Source organism: Leucoraja erinacea, chromosome 13 (assembly GCF_028641065.1).
Source record: "Leucoraja erinacea ecotype New England chromosome 13, Leri_hhj_1, whole genome shotgun sequence".
Taxonomy (NCBI): domain Eukaryota; kingdom Metazoa; phylum Chordata; class Chondrichthyes; order Rajiformes; family Rajidae; genus Leucoraja; species Leucoraja erinaceus.
This window is the reverse complement of record NC_073389.1, coordinates 15,517,512-15,544,434: the sequence shown is the minus strand read 5'-3', so window position 1 is coordinate 15,544,434 and position 26,923 is coordinate 15,517,512. Positions and strand designations below refer to the sequence as shown.

Here is a 26,923-nt window from a genome sequence, read left to right as displayed (position 1 = left end):
AACAAACTTTTTTTAAATCACATAAAAACATGACTATTTCTTCTGCCATGGCCCTGAAAAGGCAATTCAATAGTAATGGCACATCTAATAGTGCAAAGCTTTTATAGATATGTGAAGAGAAAAAGATTAGTTAAAACAAATGTGGGTCCCTTGCAGTCAGAAACAGGCGAATTGATCATGCGGAACAAGGACATGGCAGACCAATTGAATAACTACTTTGGTTCTGTCTTCACTAAAGGAAGACATAAATAATTTGCCGGAAATAGCAGGGGACCGGGGGTCAAATGAGATGGAGGAGCTGAGTGAAATCAGGTTAGTTGGGAAGTAGTGTTAGGTAAATTGAATGGATTAAAGGCCGATAAATCCCCAGGGCCAGATAGGCTGCATCCCAGAGTGCTTAAGGAAGTCGCCCCAGAAATTGTGGATGCATTAGTGATAATTTTTCAAAACTCTTTAGATTCTGGAGTAGTTCCTGAGGATTGGAGGGTAGCTAATGTAACCCCACTTTTTAAAAAGGGAGGGAGAGAGAAAACAGGGAATTATAGACCAGTTAGTCTTACATTGGTAGTGGGGAAAATGCTAGAGTCAGTTATTAAAGATGGGATAGCAGCACATTTGGAAAGTGGTGAAATCATTGGACAAAGTCAGCATGGATTTATGAAAGGTAAATCATGTCTGACGAATCTTATAGAATTTTTCGAGGATGTAACTAGTAGAGTGGATAAGGGAGAACCAGTGGATGTGTTATATCTGGACTTTCAGAAGGCTTTCGACATGGTCCCACATAAGAGATTAGTATGTAAACTTAAAGCACTTACGTTAAAGGTAAACTTAAAGGTATTGGGGGTTCAGTATTGATGTGGATAGAGAACTGGCTGGCAGACAGGAAGCAAAGAGTTGGAGTAAATAGGTCCTTTTCAAAATGGCAGGCAATGACTAGTGGGGTACCGCAAGGCTCAGTGCTGGGACCCCAGCTATTTACAATATATATTAATAATTTGGACGAGGGAATTGAATGCAACATCTCCAAGTTTGCGGATGACACGAAGCTGGGGGGCAGTGTTAGCTGTGAGGAGGATGCTAGGAGGCTACAAGGTGACTTGGATAGGTTGGGTGAGTGGGTAAATGCATAACATATGCAGTATAATGTAGATAAATGTGAGGTTATCCACTTTGGTGACAAGAACAGGAAAGTAGACTATTATCTGAATGGTGGCCGATTAGGAAAAGGGGAGATGCAACGAGACCTGGGTGTCATGGTACACCAGACATTGAAAGTAGGCAGGCAGATGCAACGAGACCTGGGTGTCATGGTACACCAGTCATTGAAAGTGGGCATGCAGGTGCAGCAGGCAGTGAAGAAAGCGAATGGTATGTTCATGTGTGTATATATTTATATCATTGTATATGGACACACTTATCTGTTTTGTAGTAAATGCCTACTATGTTCTGTGTGCTGAAGCAAAACAAGAATTTCATTGTCCTATACAGGGACACATGACAATAAACTCACTTGAACTTGAACTTAAGCATTCATAGCAAAAGGATTTGAGTATAGGAGCAGGGAGGTTCTACTGCAGTTGTACAGGGTCTTGGTGAGACCACACCTGGAGTATTGCGTGCAGTTTTGGTCTCCCAATCTGAGGAAAGACATTCTTGCCAGAGAGGGAGTACAGAGAAGGTTCACCAGACTGATTCCTGGGATGTCAGGACTTTCATATGAAGAAAGACTGGATAGACTCTGCTTGTACTCGCTAGAATTTAGAAGATTGAGGGGGGATCTTATAGAAACTTACAAAATTCTTAAGGGGTTGGACAGGCTAGATGCAGGAAGATTGTTCCCGATGTTGGGGACGTCCAGGACAAGGGGTCACAGTTTAAGGATAAGGGGGAAATCTTTTAGGACCGAGATGAGGAAAACATTTTTCACACAGAGAGTGGTGAATCTCTGGAATTCTCTGCCACAGAAGGTAGTTGAGGCCAGTTGGCTATATTTAAGAGGGAGTTAGATGTGGCCCTTGTGGCTAAGGGGATCAGGGGGTATGGAGAGAAGGCAGGTACAGAATACTGAGTTGGATGATCAGCCATGATCATATTGAATGGCGGTGCAGGCTTGAAGGGCCGAATGGCCTACTCCTGCACCTCATTTCTATGTTTCTATGTAAAAGTGATTAAAAGGGTAAGAAAAGTGATAACTCTTACACAAATCAAGTTATTCAGTATGGTCACGCTGGTAAGGCATAGGCACAAACAAATCAACTGCATTCTGTCAAAAGTATGGATAAAGAAATTGGTTTCTTAAATTACATTTGAAAAGGCAAAATTGTCATAGGTGAGATGGTATCTGGATGAAGGAACTTCTTCTTCTTGCATATGGTGTGCACAGCCTAAAGTTGTAGGACAACTTGTTCTATTTGATCTTATTTGATTGTGCATGCCGAGTTGATTGCATTCGTCGAAACAGGGCGGACCACGTGAAGGTTGCAATCTTCCACCCCGACGAAGGAACCGAACCTAAAGGATGTTCCCTTGGATTTGAATGTAATTTTCCAAAAAGCCAGGAAGAGGTTCCTTTAACACAGAGTCGAGCTCAGAAGCAAGGTGACAACTGCTCATTACGAGGTCGTAAACGCTTACCCACCCATGTTTTTCTAACTCATTAAGCAGATCCACTATCAGCCCAAATGAGTGTTCAGTGAAGACAAGGCTGGCGAGGGAAATAGATGCCCATCTCAACTTTGATATTAAATTAAGAGAATAGAATATATACAAAGGCAAAAAACGAAATGCGAACAAATAAATTTGGTTGTGAGGGAAGACTCAAGATACCATGTCCCAGGAAAATCTGTAGTACACTTGTGATAGCATTCAAGAGACCCAATTGGCATTCGTGTGAATTGGATGGCAATATTAGAAGTTTCTTTTGCCTGATGAGCCTTATTTGTGAAAATATTAACTACAGTGAATGACAATGTTTTGTGCTCATCAATAATAATTTCTTACATTTACCTCTTACCTTTAAATGGGTTTCCCTATAGAAAGATGAGAAGGAATTTCTTCACTCAGAGGTTGATGAATCTTTGGAATTCATTGCCAAAGATGGCAGCGGAGGCTAAATCAATGGATATTTTTTAAGGTGGAGATTGATAGATCCTTGATTAGTAAAGGTGTCAAGGGTTATGGGGCGAAGGCAGAAGAATGGGGTTGAGAGGGAAGGATTGGTCAGCTATGATTGAATGGCGTAGACTTGATGGGCCAAATGGCCTTATTATGTTCCTAGAACTTATGAACCATTGGTTTGATTTTCACTTGAGATGGGTCCTTACAATTCAAATTTACCTTGTATGACTGATGGGCTGATCTGTTGGTTTGAGTAGGTGGAGAAACTCAGCGGTTGAGGCAGCATCTATGGTATGGAGCGAAGGAAATAGGCGACGTTTCAGGTCGAGACCAAGATCTCTAAAAGGTTTACATGAAATTGGCCTGCAAATGAACATTAGCAATGCAAGTGTCTCATCCAAAAGCAGTTTTACTGCGCATGAGGCATCAGTCCTCACTGTTGCTCCATTCTGAAATCAAACACATGGCTGTTTGGCTGCAGAACAATTGAATCGGTTGGCAAGAATTCCAGAGTACATCTAACAAGATCACACCGTCCTCCCCAACACACAAATACACTTGTAACTTGCAACATTTCTATTGCACTTCTCAATCATGTTTTGGTTGTACGAATATGATATGAAAATGGCAACAGTCAATGATATCATGTGAATAATGGAGTAGGCTTCATATTCACTAATGCTTGGAGTCAGAATTTGTTATTGTTTCTTTCATGTATTCATTTACGTATTTATCTATGTCTTCATAGTAGGGTCAGCATTTATTGTCCATACCTATTGTACCTGGCGAGCTCCATCTCTGGACTAATGCGGACCATGTAGTTACCACATGGAACAAAATCGTTTTATGTCCTTCATTGGGTAAAGGCTCACACTCTTTTGTTTATTACTCAAATTGCAGTCTGCTCCTTTGTTTTCAGAAGCAATGCTCCCAAACTCAGGAATATTAGTTTCCTGTAAAATATACACTGATTTCCATTTCTTAATAGACACTTTATTCATCACATTACTCATCTAATCGTGAACATGTTTCACTATCCGATTTCCTTGCCATTTCATCTTTGTTTTATTAAGTATTTCTTAGTTTAGTATTCAACTATTAGTTTCCTTGTTTCACCCAGTTTCTCTATTGGTCTCGACTCTCTGGATTTATCTGAAGAAATTAGGAGATGGAATCATTGGCATTTTTTACATTGCTTCCAGATAGCCCAATTGATAGATAAAAAATACATCTGTTGATGCTCCTGAACACATCATCAGTGATGTAACCTGGGGTCATTGGGTGTTTTGGGTCTTTCAGTCATCAGACACCCTCACCCAGGCGACCCAGCCGTGGTTGATCAGACCACGACTTGTGCTCAGGTGGCATTCGCTCCTCCCCATGAACCTCCTCTCCTGATCCAGAGACATCTCGAGGCATTCTCCGCTGCCTCTGTGTTGTTCTTGATGGCTCTTCTCCTCTCCATTCCGTTGATGCCCAGCATACTCAAGGCTTTGTAGAGTGATTGCCCTGTAAAACCTCTGCAGCCAACCTTGATGGGCATACACCTTGCCTTCCAGCCCTGCTCACAGCAGTCTATGACCAGCTCTTCGTACTTGGTCATCTTCCTCTCGTGGGCCTCCTCCAGACGGTCCTCACACGGCACTGTCAATTCCAACAAGACAATGTTTTTGGTCGCCTCTGAGACCAGGAGGATGTCTGGCCAGGGTGATCATGGCAATGTCCTGCTGTACGAGCTAATTCAAGAGTTCTCCCGAGTTTCCCCTGATTCGAACTCGGAGAATTACGGTAATAGCCGCTCGTAGGTACTCGGGGCTCACGTGGACATTTTTCAACATGTTGAAAAATCTTCACGAGTCTTCATGAGCTTACCGCGTTTCCCGAATACCTGCCGTTAGAGATACGAGCCACTAAGAGACGTCCTGAGCTCTGACGTACCACCCGCAACGTACATTCTACGTGCTTACCATGAGTTTGGTTTTTTTTTTAACTCGGGAGAGCTCTTGAATTACCTCGTACAGTGGGACAGCCCCTTAACTTCCATTCTGAGCTTCATTCTGACTCTGACTTTGGCATTTATACTAATTCACTAACATTGAAAACATTTTTGCGAAGCATCCCCTCAGCTTGCAACAAGGCCACATCATTGACTTCCAGACAACACAAATTCAATAATTTCAAGTAATCAATGTTTACAGTATTTCTAGGATAATTTAATGTCAACATTTGTAATTTCTCTGTTTTTGTTGCACTCCTCACGTTTACATAATTGCAATTGGTGCAATCCATCGTTGCTGCTTCACGACTCCAGCCACATGACTTAAATCATGGCACAGGGTGCGGTTTGTGTAAAATTTGCAAATTCTCTGTGTGACCATGCGACTTTCCCCCAGATGATCTGGTTTCTCCCATAGCTCAAGGACATGCAAGTTGGTAAGTTATCTGTAAATTACTGCAAATGTGCGAGAGGTAGAATCTGAGGAAAATTGGTGGGAACATGGTTAGAATAAGAAGGGATCGGTGCATGATTTGAGTAAATGAGTGTTTGATGATAGTTATGGACCCAGTGTGCCAAATAAGCCGTATTTGTGCTGCATGACCATGAATCATCGGGTGACCTTGATCTCCAATTGTACACCATTGCAGCCTATGGGTCAGGGGGACCTTGGTTTTGGAAAGGAGCTGAAGAATTTTGAACATAACAGTCACAGAGAGTCGGCCATACAGTATGGCAACAGGCCCTTTGGCCCAAGTCAACCATACTAAACAAAATGCCTCCTCCAAGCAAGTCCCATTTGCCAACACCTGACCCATATCCCTCAATGATACGACACAAAATGCTGGAGTAACTCAGTAAGGCAGCATCCACTCTGACTACCTAACCCGCTGAGTTACTCCAGCATTTTGTGTCTATCTTCAAGGGATATGGGTAAGGTGCTGGCAAATGGGACTTGCTTGGAGGAGGCACTTTGTTTAGTATGGTTGACTTGGGCCTCTGCACTTCCTTCCTAAACAAATAGAATATATAGTTATTCAAAATCATTCAAACTCAACTGTTCAATGGGTACAAAGCAAAATTCCACTGATATCTGAGGCATAAAGTTAATGATAGATGATATTGCTCTAGTTGTCCCAAAACCACTCCTTCATCTCTTACAGTATCTTCCCTATCATTCCATTATTCCTGCTACCCATCCAGCCCTCTATTATTGTCTTCCCACCATTCACTTTCCCTGCATGTTAATATGTCTATTATGTAATATTTGCAGTTCCTTCCTAACCCCACATCCCACTAAACCTTTCCAATCCATGCACTGTCTAAATAAGGGGTAGACCATTTAGAATGGAGATGAGGAAAAACCTTTTCACCCAGAGAGTTGTAAATCTGTGGAATTCTCTGCCTCAGAAGGCAGTGGAGGCCAATTCTCTGGATGCTTTCCTTGTACCTTGTGGTCATCGCTTTCGAAGAGTCTACTGGAAGTTGGACAATTTTTTTAGGCAGGACAATTTTTACATTTCAAGAGAGAGTTAGACAGAGCTCTTAAAGATAGAGGAGTCAAGGGACACGGAGAGGGTGCAGGAACGGGATACTGAGTGTAGATGATCAGCCATGATCACATTGAATGGCGGTGCTGGCCTGAAGGGCCGAATGGCCTGTACCTATTGTCTATTGTTGTCTGGAGACAAAAAAGTTGGAGAAATTCAGCGGGTGAGGCAGCATCTGTATCTATGGAGCGAAGGTCTATAATTGTCTCCCAAGTATTAGCCCGGGCGGGGCCGTCCAACCGCCACAGCCCGGAGCCGCCGGCAGCTGAACCTTTCACCCAATTGGCGGCGGTCCCTAGTGGGCGGGGAGGGTCGCCTTGCCTCTAATTGGCTGCGTTTCAGGGCGCGGGGGGGAGGATGGAGCTATCTTTTACCTAATTGGCTGCGGTCCTTGGTGGGCACCTTGTCCCTGATTGGCTGCGACATTCAGTGGGCGGGAGTGGGAAATCTGATTGGCTGCGGTATTCAGTGGGCGGGGGTGAATCCTTCCGCCTGATTGGCTGCGGCGGGGTGGGTACCTTACATCTGATTGGCTGCGGCATTCAGTGCGCGAGACCAACCGCCACAAAACGCCACCACCCGGAGCCGCCGGCGGAAACCTGCCACCCAATTGGCTGCGACGTCCAGTGGGCGGGGCGATGGGGTTGTTGACTTGTCACAGAGACGCTCAGTGGGCGGGGCCAACCACCACAACCTGGAGGGGAGGGGAGGGATGGCTGTGCGCATCTTTCACCTAATTGGCCGCGGCGTCGAGTGGGCGGGGCGGTGTCGCGTCATTCAGCGCAAGGCAGGGAGTGTGTCACAAAGGGCGGTCGCTAGGGAGACGGGGTGGCAGAGAGCCGACAGGCAGTCAGGCAGATACAGCCAGCGAGCGGCGGCCATGGGCACCTTAGTCGGGGCGATTGACCAGGGCACCAGCTCCACCAGGTTCTTAGTGAGTGCATTCAACCTCCTTACTCGCTGCTGCTTCTCCTCGCCGCTGCCGCCGGCGTCCAGCAGGTTGCTCGCTGTCAGACGGTGCCATGTGCAGCACCTGCACCTTGCCCCACGGGCACAGGGCACAGCTCACACCAGCATTGTCCAGGGGACTGAGCATGACATTGTTTATCATCTTGTTGCATCTGGCGGACGCACATTGCTGGGCGGGGTTGTAATTATTGGGCTGAAACATCAAGGGGCTGTACACTCATGTTGCTCCAGCACACGATTGGCAGTGCAGGCTTGTTGGCAGTGGAGGGTTCTGTTATCAAATGCGTTACCATAATAAGTGTCATATTAACTTAATATGATAACATTATATATCATGTTATAATATTAACCATATGTCATTGTACCAAGTTATATGTGGATATTAGATTATATATGGAGACATCAGGGGCTACAGATGCTGAATTCTTGAGCAAAACACAAAGTACCAGACTAACTCAGCGGGTCAGGCAGCATCTGTAGAGGGAATGGCTAGGGAATGTTTCGGGTCGTGACCCTTCTTCAGACTGATAGGAGGGTCTCGTCCCGAAATGTCGCTTATCCATTCCTTCCACATATTCTGCCTGACCCGCTGAGTTAGTCCGGGACTTGCGTTTTGCTCAAGTTATTATATATGATGGAAGTCCATTCACTGGAGCGCATTGTAACCGGCTTTCGCAGCAGATCTGAGACATTCAATGGACGTTTAAAGATGCTCAAAGCTTTTTTGTTGTTATTCGTAAGATGGGATGGTACTCTGCAGAATTGCACTACTGTAGCTCGTAATGAATGCTATAAATGAGACGAAATGATGATGACGTTCTGTTCCTGATTCGCCCGATCTCGGTACATGTGTTTTACAAAATGTTCGGTACAAATTGTTGCTGATACGTCCGTCTTGTCAGTAATTCCACAGGTTAGCTGGCAAATGGAATATTATGTCCTGTCTTGGTATGGGGCAGCAAACAATAACCAATAGTCCACTTTACCTTGGGTGAAGGGCAGGCGTACTTGGACAAGGTTGAAACAAAGAACTGAGGATGCTGGTTGGTTTATATCAAAGATTGACACACAATGCCCTGGAGTAATTCAGGAGGTCAGCCAGCATCTCTGGGGGTAAAGGATGACATTTTGGGTCGGGACCCGAAGAAGGGTCTTTATCTGACACCCTTATCTCTTTCTCAAGGGCACTCGGATAATTTAGAGAAGGGCAAAGATTATTTCCTTCCAATTATAGTAGGTTGAGATATGGATATTTTCAAAATTATACAGTGTCAGCAATGGATCTGGGAACTATTGCTATTGGGAAATCTTGAGAATTGTAGAAAACTGGTTTAAATTGAGTGGTGAACCTGTCATTCTAAAACAGAATAGTTATTGAAGGAAGATTCTTCAATCATGAAACAAATAAGGTTCATATGTCACAGAAACAGATCCATGTTGTAATGTCTATAAAAGCACAGTCTTTCAAAAAGAGCTGAAGTATGGAATCCATCCATTCAATCCTCTGTCTTTCAAAAACAGCTGAGGTGCTTCATTGAAAGAGTCAGGGAATCCCCCTTCCCCCTGTACCCTTCCTCCCCTCTCCTTCCATCAATATCCTTCCTCTGGCTTCACATTTTACTCTTCTTATCTGACACCTTTGCCTCTTTGCCCATCTGCTAATCAAGTTCCCCTCACCTGTGTCCACCTGTCACTTGACAGGTTTGTCCCACCCCCAACTCTTTTCCAGCTTTCTTCCCCCCCCCCACTAAAATCATTCTGAAGAAAGGTTCCGACCTGAAACGTCACTTGCCCCTTCCCTCCAAAGATGCCGCCTGACCCGCTGGATTACTCCAGAACCGCGTGTTTTTAAAATTCTGTAAACCTGCATCTGCAGTTCCTTGTGTCTCCAATGTGACTAACAAGATTGGTGCTTGGGGAAACGTGGCACAGATGTGCTACATCTATTTGCAGACAACACTAGGAGTTGAATTAGAACATTTGTAGACCAGGACTGTGTGCATGTAAGATCCACTGGAATTATGTTATCAATACTTAGCTGAATTCAAGCTCTGCACGGTATATACAAAAATTATTGTACTCAAGTCATGGAGAGAGAGGATATGTGTTAGAATAGACCAGCGCAAATCATAACAGAATAGGTAAAGAATTTGATATGGTCCCACGTGGGAAACTTGTCCCAAAGGTCTGACCCCATGGGAAATAAACCGAGGTGGGAAATTGGTGATAGGAGGCAGGAAGTAATTGAGGAGGGGTGAGGTTGTGATTTGGGGGATTTAAAATAAATTGGAAACCAGTGACACACCACATGGCTCAGTGTTGGGACATTTTACTGATTGTATATACACTAATAATTTCTGTATGCATGTCGCTGATATGATTAGTAAGATTTCAGTGCCATTGTTGACAGTGAAAATAGTCTATGGTAACAAGATAATATTGATCAGTTAGTGAGATGGGCTGTGCAATGGCAGGTGGAATCCCGATCAGTGAGATACTTCACGAGGTATAAAAAGGGTAGGACATATGCAATGAATGCTAGAGCCATTGAGAGTAATGAATTACCGAGGGGTCTTGGTGTACAAGATTGAGGATCTCTGAAAATGGCAGCACAGATAATGTGATTAAAAGGGCAAATGGGGCCTTTGTCTTTGTCAGGACATAGGATATATAGAGCAAAGAAGTCAAGGTATAGCTTTATAAAATATTGCTTGGGACTCAACTAAAGTTCTTTGTACTGTTCTTGTTGCCACACCAGAGGAAATATATGATTGTACCGGAAGGGATGTAGAGAAGATTTGCAAGGATGTTGCCTAGGATAGTGCATTTTAGTTATGAGGAGAGGCTTGACAGATTGTGTATGTATTTTCCTTGGAGCAAAGGAGACTGGAGGGCAATATGGTGGAGGAATACAAAATTGTAAAGGGCAAATACAGGATTGAGGAAATAAACTTTTCCCCACACCAGTTGTCCAAAAGGAGAGAAAGCATAGGTTTAGTGCTAAAGGCTAAGGGATTTGGAGGTCTGAGGAAGACGTTATTTTCACTCAGAGGGAGGTTACATTCTGGAATAACTGCCTGAAAGCATGGTAGAGCAAGGTACCCTCGCAAAATTTACAATTAAGACGTGCGCTTAAATTGCCACTGTATCAGAGGCAATAATCATGTGCTGGTAAATGAGATTAGTATGGATAAGCACTTTGATCATCAGTGTGTGGTCAAGTTTATTTTGCTGCTGATACTATGTTACATTGTTTACTTAATAGAATGTCTCACATAGATATCAATGGAAATGGTTGCTTGTCCATTTCCACAGTAACTTAAATGCTCTTCCCTGGTGAAACTGGCAATCTGTTCTAAAGGGACAATGATATCTGATGACTGGGGAAGATTACACATAAACAGGATTTTTAAATGCAACACCTGTAATTCCCAGAAGGACTGAAAGACTCCATTGTTTTTCCAAGACAGCTTTTGTTTTTCACTTGTCAATTTCCAAAGTAGCTCTTTTATCTCATGATGAAATTAGCAGTCCTTGATGCAAGGTTTTGACCCGAAAAGTTATTCATTCCGTCTCAGATTCTGTTCGACCTGTAGATTTCCTTCATTAGATTGTTGCTCCCGTTAAGACAATGCACTACAGCAGAACTACCTGTACTTCAAAGATTGTTGATCCTTAACAGTACAGAAGTCTGGATGTAGTGTATGAGGAATTATTAAGATAATTGGGAGTTGTAAGGAAGTACAGTCTATGGCTGCAATCATGTAGTCCTTCTGGGAATTACGTGAATTTGACAGGGAATGACAGCGGATCAGGCAGCATCTCTGGAGAACATGGATAGGTGACTTTTCTTGTCGGGACCCTTCTTCAGACTGATGTACATGGTAACAGTGCAAATTCCGCCTGGCCTGGATGAAATACTAAACAAGCCTCTGGTCCAACTGAACCCCAAATGCTTTTTATCAGAATACTTTAGGATTGGCACATGTACTTTCTGTCTTGCTTTGGTAGTTAAATTCTATTATGATGATCATTTTATTCAAATTCTACAGTTCCTGAATGAACTTTCAAAAGGCTTTTGAAAAATGACTGCCAAATAGAATTGTTAGCAGAATTATGGACCATGGGATTACAGCTACAATGTATGCAGCATGAATGCAAAACGAATGCAGACTGAAAGCACCATACAATACAGAACTGAAGAGAAGTATACAGCAATGTCTATCAGGAGGTAGTTTTGGGACCTCCAACACATAAATGACGTGAACCATTTTTTCCCGAAAAATAGCTCTTTGTTTCCAAAGGGTTGAAGTACCAGTGTAGATAAAAGGCTATTTACAATCTGAGGACTGGCTGTAATGTATCCAGATTTGTTGTTGAGAAAAAAAAGTACATGGAAAAAATAAGCTATTAGTATGTGATGGAGGTGGAAGGGAATATAATCTACATAAAAGACAGGCAGCGAAGTGTGAAATGAGCAAGTAGGAAATTATCCACTCTGTTAGGAAGGAAAGCAGAATGCTTTTTTTAAGTTAGAGTTGTAAATAGTTTTGTTTTCAGTGAGGTGGTAGTTTAAAAAAAAAAGTAAATTGCAGATTGAATTGCATTGCAAAAAGTTTGAAATAGAACACTAGATAAATGTTCTGGAAATTATATAGGACTTTAAGATTTGGAATGGCATTGGCAGTTTGGTCTCACTGCAGAAGTATATACTTGTTGAGACATGAGACAAAATAACAAATGTCGCCTGTCCATGCCCTCCACACTTGTTGCCTGATCTGCTGAGCTCCTCCAGCACTTTACGCCAAAGATTATAGAGGAGAGCTCCTCTATAATCTTTGCTTTACACCTTCTGACCTTGATGTCACAAAGGTTCGCAGTATTGATTCATGGATTGAGAGTGCTGTTCAGTAAGGAGAAATTGAGGGTGGGCCTAAACTCTCAAATTGAAAAGAATGAGAAATCTTGTCATCTACAAATTCGTGAAAATAGGGAGATGATTTGAGAGACTGATTCCTCTGGTTGATGAGTCCGTAACTAGGAGTGTTGAACACTGGATAATTGGCCAATCATTTAGAATTATGTCGATGAGACATTTCTGCACCTGGATTAATAATAATGAATTTGGCCTGTATTTGCACATATTTGAGCAATATTTTCTACATTTTGGTAGGTGCCAGTTACAGTGTACAGGAGCAAGTTGGCCAGAGAGGTCTAATTCTGGAGCACAGTGACCTCCCCGTTTCTTAACATCATGTAGATTGTATTGAATTGACTGAAGACTGAGATTCATACTGAGGTTGTGGATGTTGCCATTGAATGTATTTAAGAAGGAGATGGATAGATATTGTACAGAAAATGCATGAAAGGTCATGGGAGAGAGCAGAAAAATGAGATTGAGTTGCAGTGCAGACTTTTGACAGCAAATGTACCAAAACATAGACTACACTTCCTCCCACCCTGCTTCCTGGAAATACTCTATCACCTATTCCCAATTCCTGTGTCTACGCCGCATCTGCGCCCAGGATGAGGTTTTCCATACCAGGTCATCGGCGATGTCCTCATTCTTTATGGAACGGGGTTTCCCTCTTCCATTATAGACGAGACTCTCACTAGGGTCTCCTCGATATCCCATAGCTCCACTCTTGCTCCTCCTCTCCCCATTCATAACAAGGACAGAGTCCCTCTTGTCCTCACCTTCCACCCCATCAGCCGTCGCATACAGCATATAACCCTCCAACATTTTCACCACCTCCAAAGGGATCCCACTACTGGCCACATCTTACTATCTCCACCCCTTTCTGCTTTCCGCAGAGACCGTTCCCTCCGCAACACCCTGGTCAACTCATCCCTTCCCACCTAAACCACCCCCTCCCCAGGTACTTTCCACAGCAACCGCAGGAGATGCAACATCTGTCCCTTTACCTCTCCCCTCGACTTCATCCAAGGACCTCAACAGTCTTTTCAGGTGCGGCAGAAGTTTACTTGCACCTCCTCCAACCTCATCTACTGTATCCGCTGCTCCAGGTGTCAACTGCTGGATATCGACGAGACCAAGCGCAGGCTCTGCGATCATTTTGCTGAACATCTCCACTCAGTCCGCCTTAAACTACCTGATCTCCCGGTTTCTCAGCACTTTAACTCCCCTCCCATTCCCAATCTGACCTTTCTGTCATGGGCCTCCTTCATTGTCAGGGTGAGGCCCAGTGTAAATTGGAGGAACAGCACTTCATATTTCACTTGGGAAGCTTACACCCCAGCAGTATGAATATTGAGTTCACTAACTTCAAATTGCCCTTGCTTTCCCTCTATCTCCATCCCCTCCCCCTTCCAAGTTCTCCCACTAGTCTTACTGTCTCTGACTACATTCTATCTCTGTCCCGCCCACTCCCCTGAAGAACGGTCTCGACCCGAAACGTCACCCATTTCTTCTCTCTAGAGATGTTGCCTGTCCCGCAGAGTTGTTCCAGCATTTTGTGTCTACCTTCATACCAATGGGTTTACAACGTGCAAACTCCACACATGCTGCACCCGAGGTGTGAATCGAACCCTGGTCTTTGGCTCTACCAACCATGCCACTGTGTTGTATTAAAGGTGCCATCTTATCAATTTTCATCCTATTCTTTTTCTCTTCTATCTTCTGATATTTTGATAAACCTAATGTTTGAGGAGAGATGTCCCTCTGTGCTGGTGGGTCAAGCTGCTCCAACTTCCTTTCTGCGCATTGCAGCCAGGTCACAAATCAGCTGGATGTTCAATGTCATCTAACCTCTTGCTTGACCATTGGATTTGGCTCCGAGTTAAGGAGCAGACCACAAACATCATAACCTGAGGATCCAGATACTACCAACCGGCCCCTCCTAACTTTATGCCAGCCATATGTGCAATATAATGTGCAACTCCATCTTTCGTTTGATTGGGGTTACCAACCTTGATCGATTGTTTTTCTTACTCTTTATTGTAGGTTATTATACTTGAAGTAAATTTATCTTTTATAATTTTGTTATGTATTTGAATCCTTTCTTGAATGCGTGTGTCTATTTACAGACAGTGAAATAATTCCAATCCCTGAAGCCATTGTACAGTTTAGGAAAATTGGACTTGTTTGTCTGCCTGAAAACATGGAGACCAAGGCTAGATCGAGTACAATCTGCCCAAATTTTTCACTTAATGTTCCAACAATGTCTATCCCCTTGATTTAATAAATGTACTTCAGCACTTGATTTATTGAAATGTGTAGCTGCTGATGCTTTGTCTTCTTACAGTTTCTCGTGTCGATTCCAACAGTGAACGTGGGTGACACGATGTAATTTGGCAACAAATACATGCAGTTGTATGTTTGAATGTTAGTGTTTATGTTTTAATGCCTGTTGTGTACTTTGAAGGAGTTGACACTATTTAACCACCATTTTCACAGCTCTTCAATCCCAAGACGGCTAAGGTTGTGGCTGAGCATCAAGTGGAAATTACACAGCACCTTCCAGATGCAGGGTAAGTAATTCAGATGCGCACTAAGTTTCCTCATTATATCCAGTAGTTATATTTGTGTATGATTTAAAACACAGAACTGTTGGGGAATATTAATAACCATGACATTCTAAAGTAAGATCATTTGTACAAAATAAGTCTGCAGCCGAATATATACAGAAAAAGATCATGGATAGAGAAGTCCTGCTGAATCCTTGACTGGCATTGTCTAATTCTTCCTTTTTCCCATTATTGTGCTTGGTATTTTAATTTTCTTACTCAGTGGAACATGGGGCACCTCAAAAAAATTATAGTCCGTTATTAATGTGTTCAATATGGCAATGTTATGCTTTGATTGTATTCTGTTGTGACCTAACTTAATGTCATAATGATGTATTTAACAATAGACAGTAGATGCAGGAGTAGGCCATTCGGTCCATCGAGCCAGCACTGCCATTCAATGTGATCATGGCTGATCACCACAATCAGTACCCCGTTTCTGCCTTCTCCCCTTATCATTTGACTCCGCTATCTTTAAGAGCTCTATCTAACTCTCTCTTGAAAGCATCCCGAGAATTGTCCTCCACTGGATTCTGATGCTGAGAATTCCACAAATTCACAGCTGTCTGGGTGGCAAAGTTTTTCCTTATCTCCGTTGTAAATGCCCTACCCCATATTCTTAAACTGTGGCCCCTGGTTCTGGACTCCCCCAACATCAGGAACATGTTTCCTGCCTCTAGCGTGTCGAATCCCTAAATAATCTTATATGTTTCAATAAGATTCCCTCTCATCCTTCTAAATTCCAGTGTATACAAGGCCAGTCGCTTCATTCTATCAACATATGACAGTCCCGCCATCCCGGGAATTAACCTCGTGAACTTGCGCTGCACTCCTTCAATAGCAAGAATGGCCTTCCTCAAATTTGGAGACCAAAACTGCAAACGATACTCCAGTTGTGGTCTCACTAGGGCCCTGTACAACTGCAGAAGAAATCTTGAGTTTTGTAGCTACTGACTCGTGCTAATTGTATCATTTGCCAAGTGTGGCTGATTATCAGCTAAGCATATGGTAAAGTGTGCTTTTAAACAGGCGTCTTTTTCAAGGCCTAATCCAAATGCAGCAGAAAACAGCATTTAACAATATATGTGAACTTCCTTCAATTTCCATATGTAGGATTATTGATTGATTTTTTCATAAATAGACACTCAACACTGCACTGTTCTGTTTGGCTATTGCAAAACTTTCATTAACTTTTTTTTTGAGTTATGCATTGATGGTCTTTTTGAGTTATGCAAGATGGTCTGCTTTCTCCTGTGGGCGCATGATCTCAACATTTACCCAGGATTTCTGACGGTATCCGACATGTTTTCTGACCACTTCCCCTTCAGAGGTTTATATTGTGAGATACTTAACTTTTTTTAAAATATAAGACACCGCATTTGTATCTTTGCAGTGTGTTTTGGCACTAAAAGATCTTGCATCCCATAATACACAGTATTTGTGGAAACAATTGTGGAGCAAACTGCCAAGGTCTGAAGAAGGGTCTCGACCCCAAAGTCACCTATTCCTTTTCTCCAGATATGCTGTCTGACCCGCTGAGTTACTTACACTTTTTGTGCCAAGTACTCTATTGGTCTGGGTGTCCTTTCAGTGCCTGCTTAATGTATTCATGGTCTACTGCATGCTGTGTAGAAGTATACACAGTATGTTGCATAGGTATGTCTACATCTGTAGGTCACTTAGAATACTATAGATTCTTGCGATACGGGAATCTGGATCTTCCTGCTATATGTGGCAGATATAATCATTGTGTTTGAGAGATTTATACAGATACTTGAATAAGCAATGATACGGACCTGTTGCAGATGCTTATCGATGGGCAAAACAGCATAGAAGTCTGAATTGCTCACTTTTGCCCATCCTTGTGTTCTTCACAGGGCTCCCCAGAAAGGAAATCTCCAGACTTTTCATGGAGAGTGATTTAGGACTAAAAGGCAGAGATATGGAATGTCCTTTCCAAGCATGGGAAGGAGCTTCATACTGGGTGATTGTGATGGCAGTAATGTTGTCAATGGCAGATATATAGACAACTGTGCATCAAGGCAGCATTGTTATACTCCCTTACAAAAGTAAATTAGTAATTTCCGTGATCTGTTGGAATGGATTGCTCAATGTTGTGACGTCTGCAAGAACGTCCAAATAACTTGCTTGACAATGACTGAGATTCTGCTGTAGCACTTGTGACTATGATGTCCGTATCCCATACTGCAGTGATAGTTCCAATGTCAATCCTTAATCATTGCTTTGTCGTTGGGTCCACTATTGTGTGAATATTCATAATCCAATGTTTCTAGCAGGATATTTGCCAGCTGTGTGCAGAGCTGTATATCCTGTTTTCAGCATGCATCTTGGCAGACTTCCAAGTATATTTTGCAAAGAACTGAGCTTTTCATTGTGCACAGTCTAATGCTGTCTTTCTTAACATCTGAGTCCTCTGCAGCACAACCCGTGTTGCAACTTTGTTCTTGATGAGCTGATATCTGTGTTTTCTGCCGGCTATAAATCACAGGGGAATTAAGAGGGATTCCAATCTTCCTTTAAATTTATAAATCATCTCGCTGTTTCCTCTTCACTGTCATCATCTGACTATTATTCTACTTGCATAGTTGAATTTAGTTTAAGTTTTTAGTTTTAGAGATACAGTGCTGAAACAGGCCCTTCAATCCAGCCAGTCCACACAGACTAGCGATCCCTGCACGTCTACCCATCACACACTAGGGACAATTTCATTTATGCCGAGCCAATTAACCTACAGATCTGTACGTCTTTGGAGTGTGGGAGGAAACCGAAGATCTCGGAGAAAACCCACACGATCATGGGGAGAACATGCAAATTCTGCACAGGCAGCACCCATAATCGGGATCGAACCCGCATCTCTGGCAGTGAAAGCGCTGTAAGGCAGCAACTCTACTGCCCTAAGTTGAGTTGAATTTGATTTCTTGTCACGTGTACCGAGGTACAGTGAAAAGCTTTTGCATGCTAACCAGCCAGCAGAAAGACAATACATGAATTAATAAATATAGCAAAATCAGTGTTGAATTTTATGCTATGTTGCATCATAGCCATCCAACAGAAAACCATCCATGCATTTGCAGTTTCTTCTGCCTCCATCAATCGTTACTTTTTATTTTGTGCTATCGAACTAACTTTGAACTCAATTTGCCACTCTCTTGGTTCCGAAGAGTTTTTTTTTGACTGACTGGTTACATGGGATCTTATTCAAAGCCTTGCCAAAATTCAGTCAAATTTGTCGATTAAATTTTCCCATAAAATCTTTGTTGACTATCCTCAAATAATATTTTCTTTCTTGGTGAAGGTTTACACAATACCTCAGAATCTATTCCAACATTGTTCCCAGCAATGCCGTTAAAATAGCTTGCCCATTATTATTAGGTTTATGGTTTCATTGCTTTGTAAATCGTGGTATAAAATGAGCACTGACTATCATTTGAGACCACTGATCCGTGATACTCAAAAAGAGAGAAATGTTATTGAATGAACTTTGATCAATTTGTGTGATGTTAGCATCCTGTTTAAATAGCTGGCAAATGTTAATGCTCTGCTTAGATGTAATTATGAAATGAAGTGTGAATCTTGGCTGAGTCTTGAAGAATGGAGACGTTTTACTAGATCAGCGATGGAAAATTGTGAATCCAGTGGTGTTAATATATGGTGATTACAATGTGAGATTTGGGGACACAGTTGCGGAGCCATGACCACTCAAAGGGCTTTGTTGAACTTATGATACCATAGGCAAGCCTTTGAGAATTAACTCTTGGCATTGACTTCCACACCTATTATCTTCTAACCCTGTTATCTTCTGATCATGTGCCTCGTGAGGCCATATCTGTCCTGCTCTACTTTGCAGCGCCTCCACCAGTCTCCATTCTGTAAACCTTTCAACGTATCCTTAACTGTAATATATCATCCTTCAAAGGTTCCCACATCAGATTTGCTTGTGTAATAACCACAATACACCTCCCTTAAGTGCCAATTTGCTTTAACAGTGATAGCTACAGTTTCAATGATGATGCTTATCATGTGGTCTCCTCTTCACTGGAAGTCAAACACCGATCGGGTGACTGTTTTCAGTTCAGTCTGCATTGACCTTGATCTTCCTGTGGCCTGTTGAATTGATTCTTCACCCCAATCCTCATCTGACATGTTTGCATGTAGCTTCCTGCACTGTGCCAATGAGGCCTGCTGACACCAGCTTACGAAGCACCATCTTGTCATTGTCATCCATCTGTGCACATTGCAACCTCTGAGCTGTATCACATTCAACAATTTCAGATAACTTGCATTCTTTGTTCAAATCGGAACTGGTTGTTTCTGCTGGAGATTAACAGTATGCTTTATGAACTCATTTTCTCCTCTTGGCACTCCTGACTTGCTGGAAATTACCTACATTACCTTGACCCTGCTTTTCACAACTTGTACATGTTATTATATTTTCGTTCTCTGGAATTGCTTTCATTAACATTGAACACAAAATATGATTGTTTACAATAGTCTGCAGTGAGATTGGTATGTTAACACTTATTGGAGGCTTTACAATCAAGAATCATGACCTTGAGGTAAAGGGTCAGCAATTTAGAATTTAAACGAGGGAATGATATTTAATAGAAGGTGGTCAAATTATTTAAAATCTCCATTCAAAACTGTCACCAATTAAGTTTTATATAGCAACGGAATCAAAGAACTATGTCAAAAGAGTAAGTTAAGATAGAAGACTACGCAAGTCATCGGTAAATTTGTAGATGGCAATGGAGTTGTGCTTATCCATACAGTCATGGTGTGAAGAGAGGAGATCAGGGGGCTGAGCAACAGCCCTGAGGTGCACATGTGTTGATGGTCAATGAGGAGGGGGTATTACCAATCCACGCTGATTGAGATCTGCCGATGAGCAGGTCAAGGATCCAGTTGCAAAGGGAGGTACCGAAGCTCAAAGTAATTCCAGGTTTTCACATAAACCTGCTTTAAGCTTCAGTTGGTTCTTATTGCCCCGTAATGGTTACAACAAAAGGCATCCTAATATGTTTGTATCTTGCGTAAGTTTAAAATGGGTTATGAAAAGCAGCAAACTGCAGACGCTGGAAATGTGAAATAAAAACAAATTGGCAGAAATGTTGTATAGGCCAACCAGCATTTAGTAGTCTGAGAAACAGTTCATGTTTCAAGTCAATGATATTTTATGATTACAAACACAGAAAATTGAAGCATCGATCACAAAACATTCCAAAGATTTACAACACTGCACATAAAAATCATATCATCTCTCTCCCTACCTGAATCTTTTCCGTCTTGATAAGGCTTAAGGGCTTGTTGTTCATTCGTTAGCTGGCTTTGAAGTTGATCTGAAATTTTATAATTGAACAGATAAAACAACATGCAATAGCTGACACAAACTTGATCATTGTACTTTGGACTTGAATTGTCCCCGCCATACATTGGCTTTTTCCATGCCGACTCTCACTTCTCTGCCTGCGCTTGTGCTGATTGATTTTTATGTGAAATAAAAATTGTCCACCTTCAAGTAACTTATTCTTTGAGGTTAATCATCTATTTCACCTTACTTCCTGTGGTTTGTTACATGTTGGGTTAAATTGAGGGGCTGTTCTACAGCAGACTACCATTTTTATTTTGCTTACAATTAAAAGATTACTTTCTTAATGTTGGAAGGCGTCAGAGATGTCCTCTTAGTGTTTTACGTATTTACAATGGATTATATATTTAAATTATAAATTATTCAATTATACAGTTCACAAGTACCTAGGCACAGTGAGATGCTTTGTTTTGCATACAACCCGGTAAAATCGTATAGCAGACCTCACCTCGACAGTTGCCTCGTTTCTGGTGCTGACAAAGCACCAAACAATCCTATCTTCTGCCTGTCGCCGCATGTGGCAGCAGGCGGCCCACCAACTCGTCCCACCTACGCTTTCAGCGACCCTCTTCCCCCCCGCTGGGACCCACCTACACTCTCGGCAGCCCACCTATGCTGTCAGCGAGAGTGTTGTATTCTACAAATACAATTGTGGTGGTGCTCAAAGTGGTGATTTGCATCTTTCACCCGAGAACTAGAATATCCATCCCTTAAGACAAGAGGCAAATCTTAGTTTTGTTAAGGTACTTGGAGATATTACGGTAATTGTACCATGTGGGGAAATCAATTGTTAGACAAAGGACACGAGTCACCAGGGACTAGTGTTAGGAATGTTGTTACTTGACCATCTTTAAAAACAAGTGTAATCTGGGGGAAAAGTCGTATCTGAAGAAAAGATATAGAGGTGTTAGCATTTTGGGTAAGAAATAGCATGGAAATACCCCTTGATTTGTTGAAGTGGGTACATACTTGGCATGTAACATTTGAAGTAGTTAAATGAAGAGTAACATACTTAAAGGGTCAACCCCATTGATATGGATAACGGGCAACATAAGGCTTCTAAGTAGAAGACCCATTGTGTTATTGTGCAAATGTCATTCATTGCTCGCTTGTGTCAAAAAATGTTAGCCTCTCAATCTACCCCTAATCAATAAGTTCAATGAATATCTGTGACCTGTTTCTATTTGTGCCATGCTATCCTTATCTCGGTCAACAAATTATTTACAAATGTCAAATTCAAACTTTAACCTAAATTGATTTAGCAGCAAAAGGCTTTTCTTTCAACTTTTACCATTCTTTGTGTTTAGAAACGTTTTCCTGAGTTTGCCAGCAGGATCTAACTTGGCAATCTGCAAGTCCAAGATTGCCCAATGAGCTGTGTCTGTGTACCTGTCCTAATACCATTTATATCCCCAAAACCCCACTCGTATTATCCTTTAACCATTATTTAAATGTCAAGGAATACAAATACTCGTACACCTAATTTTTTTTTTTTCCTGGTGCGATCTAGCTCCTCCTTTAATCTGGAATAAATTACAAGAGCGCACTTGCAATCCTGCCCCCTGAAAATGTGGCACCTAGGCTGGGTGAGGCTACTGATCTCTACCTCATCGGGACTTCCATGCTGGCCATTTGCCCTCAGCAGCTGGGGCTCTGGAACTCATGCCCGGCCTGAGCCGGCATATCCGTTCTCATGGCTGACCTCCTCTGATTTCGCCTCCTCTGCGGCCGGGATTCTGGAGCTTTGGCCCAGCTGGAACTGGCAGATGCGTTCCATAGCCATCTTCTGAGGCCGACTATGGGCTGGTATTTTTGCGCATAGACGGGCCGTTCCGGTACCTTTCAAGTCCTGTCGGACCACTGATCCGGCAAAACGGATAATCAAGAAAGGCTCTGTAACGAAGTCTGCTGGAAGATCGGTGATGGACCTGCAGTAATATATCCCTGTAAATTAATCTTTGTGGCCCGATTTGTTCAGGGTGTTCAGTCGCTCCATCCTTATTTAACAATCTCAGCAATAGAAGCAATGTTTTTCTGAGCCATACTTTTCCGGTTTACTTAGTTCACTGGAACAATAGCAATATATCCCAAATATTTTTTCCTGCCCACTTTATTTGGACTAGAAACCATCCTTTTATGGGATCTTGTTGCATTTAATTTCCACCTCAAAGTTGTTATTTTGCTTAGATAGTTGTTATTTTGCTTTAGTGATTTGATCAGGTTGCCCCATGGTACTTCCCTTCCCTAATACGATTCCAAAGGTCTTGATCACTCACTGTATTAACACGATGTAGATAACCTTTTTATTTGGTTAAACTTGGTAAAGTTTAATTGGTTAGTTCAGAGTTCACAAGCTATTAAAATGGCTTAAGTCTTCTATCTCCTTTCACCCCCCATCCAAGATATCCTAAAGTACTTCACCCAATGAAGTAATGATTGAAATTATGATTTTTTTTTTTTTAGTTGGTTGTAATATAATTTAGTCTGCAAACTTAATCTGGTTCATTACACCCAATCAGGCCTTGCCTGTCTTGTTTCTGAGAACTAATGCAACAACAAAATACCTAACCACGCAATAATTCATTATCTTCTACTGTGAACCACCCAGCCCACCCCAATCTATACTCTCCCAGCTCCTGGAATGTAAACAAGATCTCTTGTCTAAACACTGAAGCATTTATTAGTGATATAAAAATACTTCCATGTTTCTATGTACAGGAACCTGGTCAGATCTGTTCTCAAATGTTGTAATTTGTGAGGTGAGTGAGCGGTCAGTGATTACAATGGCATGAGAGATCCATCAAGAACTGACCCAGATATTTTCCATTTTTTACTTCAATTCATTCGACTTCATCCTTCCAGTCTTGCTCTCAGGCTGTTGTCAGGACGGAACACACTATTCTTGTTCAGTACACACAGTTTTTTCAGACTTTCTGTCAGGTTGATGAAGACGCAATATACATGTGCCCCTCATTTCTGAAATTAAACCACAAATTCAGCCTCATGAGAACTTTAATTAAATCCAATTGAGAGCATAGCCAAGAGGTTTATTTGGTTCCATTATGGGATACTTAAATTCTCATCGGCATTCTTATTGCTGTATTTCTTGGTAGGTGATAGGTTGCAATGTCTTTCTGTAGTCTAAAGACACTGGGAATTTTTTTTTCACACCCTGTATTCCCTGGACTGACTCCAAAACCATAACTTGTGTAGCTCCTTGCCCGACTCCAGCACTCTGGGTAAAATGTTGAATAGATGCATAAAAAATAACATATCCTAGTTCATCATATTATGAAATATATAAAAAGGCTTGTGTGGGCTGCCAGCCTGAGAGCTAAATTTAAAATTACAACAATAATTCTGCCATCAACCTAGATTTATCAGGGAGGGGTAGGTATAAAGGTACAATTTGTGAAATATGAAATTGGATTACATGTTGGTAGATAACTTTGGTTTATGGCCAATACTTGAACAAACCATTGGGGTGAATCACTGGGTGGGAATGTATCAATCATAGACTTTCAAAAGGCCTGCTCGATTGTCTTTGAGATGCAGAGAAAAACCTTCAAGCATGTTTTTTCTTGTAATAGCTTGATTGCTGCTTTCCAAAAGATTACACGCATTGCCTGTGGGAATAATGATGCATGTGTGCATACTACGCCAAGCCATTATGGGTAGACGACTGAACCAGGTAGTCTTTGTAAGCAGCATTGTGGTGCAGCTGGTAAAGCCACTGCCTCACCATGCTAGACCTGGGTTCAATCCTGACCTTGGGTACTGAATGTGTGGAGTTTGCACATTCTCCCTTGACCGCGGGGTTTTCCTCTGGGTGCTCCCGTTTCCCCTCTCATCCCAAAGACGTGTGGGTTTGTATGTTAATTGGCCTCTGTAAACTGTCCATAGTGCAGATGGAGTGGATGTGCAAGTGCGATAATGTAGAACTACTGTGAATGGGTGAACAGTAGACAGTGCGGACTGGATGGGCCGAATGGCACGTTTCTGTGCTGTATCTATCAATCGATAAACCCTTCATGATTGCATATCTTTTTTCTCAAAATCTATACTCTAGTTGAAATGAATGATAGATGCTATTCAGCCATGAAAAGTTCTGGGGGAAGTTGAGCATAGATGCTGAGAAGCTGGTTCCTCCAAATAGTGAGCCAAAAACAAAGACACTTTCAGGAGTCTGAATTGGGGTGAACTGTCAGGAGTACGTTAAGGAGAAATTGGTTTATACAAAAAAAATCTGCATTCTACACCCTTGGAAAAGTGTTCGAGACTTTATTGTGATAAATATTTAAGGCTGTAATCATTTTGTTTTGTACACATTGAATTAAAGGAGATGGGGATATGGCAGGGAAGTGAACAAAAGATCACGCATGATTTTATTTAAAGGAATAAATGCAAGAGAGTGAATGGCTTGCTGATGCTGTGTAAACATTTTTATTCATACATTTTCTTTGTTTTCTGCTAAAGATGGGTGGAAGAGGATCCCAAGGAAATTTTGCATTCAGTTTTTGAATGTATTGAGAAGACATGTGACAAATTGAAGCAACTTGGCATAGATATTTCCAGTGTTAAAGGTATAAATATTTTTTTAATCTTAACAATAAGCGCGGTAAAGTGTGATATGTTGACATGTTTGAGAAAATTTATTGCTCCTAGAGATTGCCAATGGAAGTGAAGTATTCAAGCAATTTGTGCAATGAAAATTATATTACAATAAAAAAACACATTTATTCACTTCTGCCTGCAAATAGTCACATGATTAAGATAATATAGTAAATTGTATTCCCACTTTGTACTTTCCAGTTAAACCCATGTGTGTTCATATTTGCAGTGGGCTGCAATTGCAATGTTACACTGTATTTGCATGGAATTCATTGGTTTAACTGCATTTTGGCATTTCGGGTTCACCACATCATCGCTCTTTGCAAGGATTTATTGGTCTTGAAATGGTTTGATGTAAATAGCCAAAATTGTCCAAAGATTAAAGAGAAATAATAAGGAATTTAATTAATTTTCACATAGAATTTTAACAAGTGATCTGACTGAATTGACTGAAATGGTATGATAATGGAAAATAAACTTCAGTTATTCCGACAATGCACACGGGAGTAATGGAAATGGTGGGGGAGGGGGGGGGAATCTTCACGGAGAAAAGTTTACATTTTTCAAGATGACTGCAGAGCAAGGATATGAATGGATATACAACCGAGTCAGATAAATATGATTCAGATTGACCATATCCAGCCGAATGGCAAAAAAGGGTCAAGGTGCAGAAGTGCCTAATGTTTGTGTTTTTGTATTCATTTTAAGTTTTAATAATTTGCTGTTCTTTTGTACTTGCACTCAGCTCCTATTGAAATGTGTACAACTGTCTGCATTGTACTATTGTTGGTATTAGATATAGATATAGATATGCCATTTATTGTCACTATACATGTACAATGAGATTAAAAGCAGCTCGTACTCAGTGCATACATATGATTTAGTACAAAAAACAAGAAACAGAAAACAAAACAAGGGGGTGGGGATAGGTGCACAATTCTGCGGCGCTATATACATATCTATAAAGGCAAAATGGTGAAGGATGAATAGGTAGTATTCTTAGGCAAATATTTAAAATTTATATTAAAAATTGCAGTTACAATACACATTACAGTTCCAAATTTCAGTACGTGGATAGAACAGATGGAAGTCCGGGTATTGGGCTGTGAAGAAAGTGCATGTGTGAGTTAAGAGTAGTTATGACTTTCGGAAAACAACTGTTCCTGAGTCTATTTGTCCTAGTTTTGATGCACCTATAGCGCCTTCCAGAGGGCAGCAGGTCGAACAGTCCAAACGCAGGATGGGAGCTGTCCTTGGTGATATTCTTTGCCCTGCTAAGGCAGCGGGAGGTGTAAATATCCATCAGGGAGGGGAGAGGGCAACCAATGATCTTCTGTGCTGTCCTAGTTACCCTCTGTAGCCTCTCCCCGTCTGCCATGGTGCAGCTGCCGTACCATGCTGTAATGCAGTATGTCAGCAGGCTCTCGATGGACGAGCGGTAGAAGGTCAGCAGCAGGTTAGAGTCCAGTTGTGCTTCCTGAGAACCCTCAGGAAGTGCAGCTGCTGCTGAGCCTTCTTGATGACCGCTGTCGTGTTGTCTGTCCAGGAGATGTCAGCAGAGATAAGGACGCCGAGAAACCGGAAGGTGTTGACCCTCTCCACACACTCGCCGTTGATATGTAGGGGGACTAAGTCGGTGCTGTGCCTCCTGAAGTCGACAATTAGGCTCTATGTTTGGAATAATATCTGCACATTAAGCCAAGAAAGTAGTAAGAAGGCAAATCCTAATGCACTATCAAAATAAGGGATGAACCATGAAAACAA

The 26,923-nt window shown here is 41.9% G+C and overlaps 1 protein-coding gene across 1 annotated transcript in view; it reads left to right on the top strand.

The window, feature by feature from the left end:
* The first annotated feature begins 7,445 nt into the window (after positions 1-7,445).
* The window catches only part of gk (glycerol kinase), a 61,989-nt gene continuing 42,511 nt past the window's right edge, over positions 7,446-26,923 (top strand). The window contains exons 1-3 of the mRNA XM_055644535.1: positions 7,446-7,600; positions 15,053-15,126; positions 25,025-25,131. Coding sequence (XP_055500510.1) covers positions 7,547-7,600; positions 15,053-15,126; positions 25,025-25,131 — 235 coding nt within the window. The 5' untranslated portion in view covers positions 7,446-7,546. The remainder of the gene's footprint in view (positions 7,601-15,052; positions 15,127-25,024; positions 25,132-26,923) is intronic.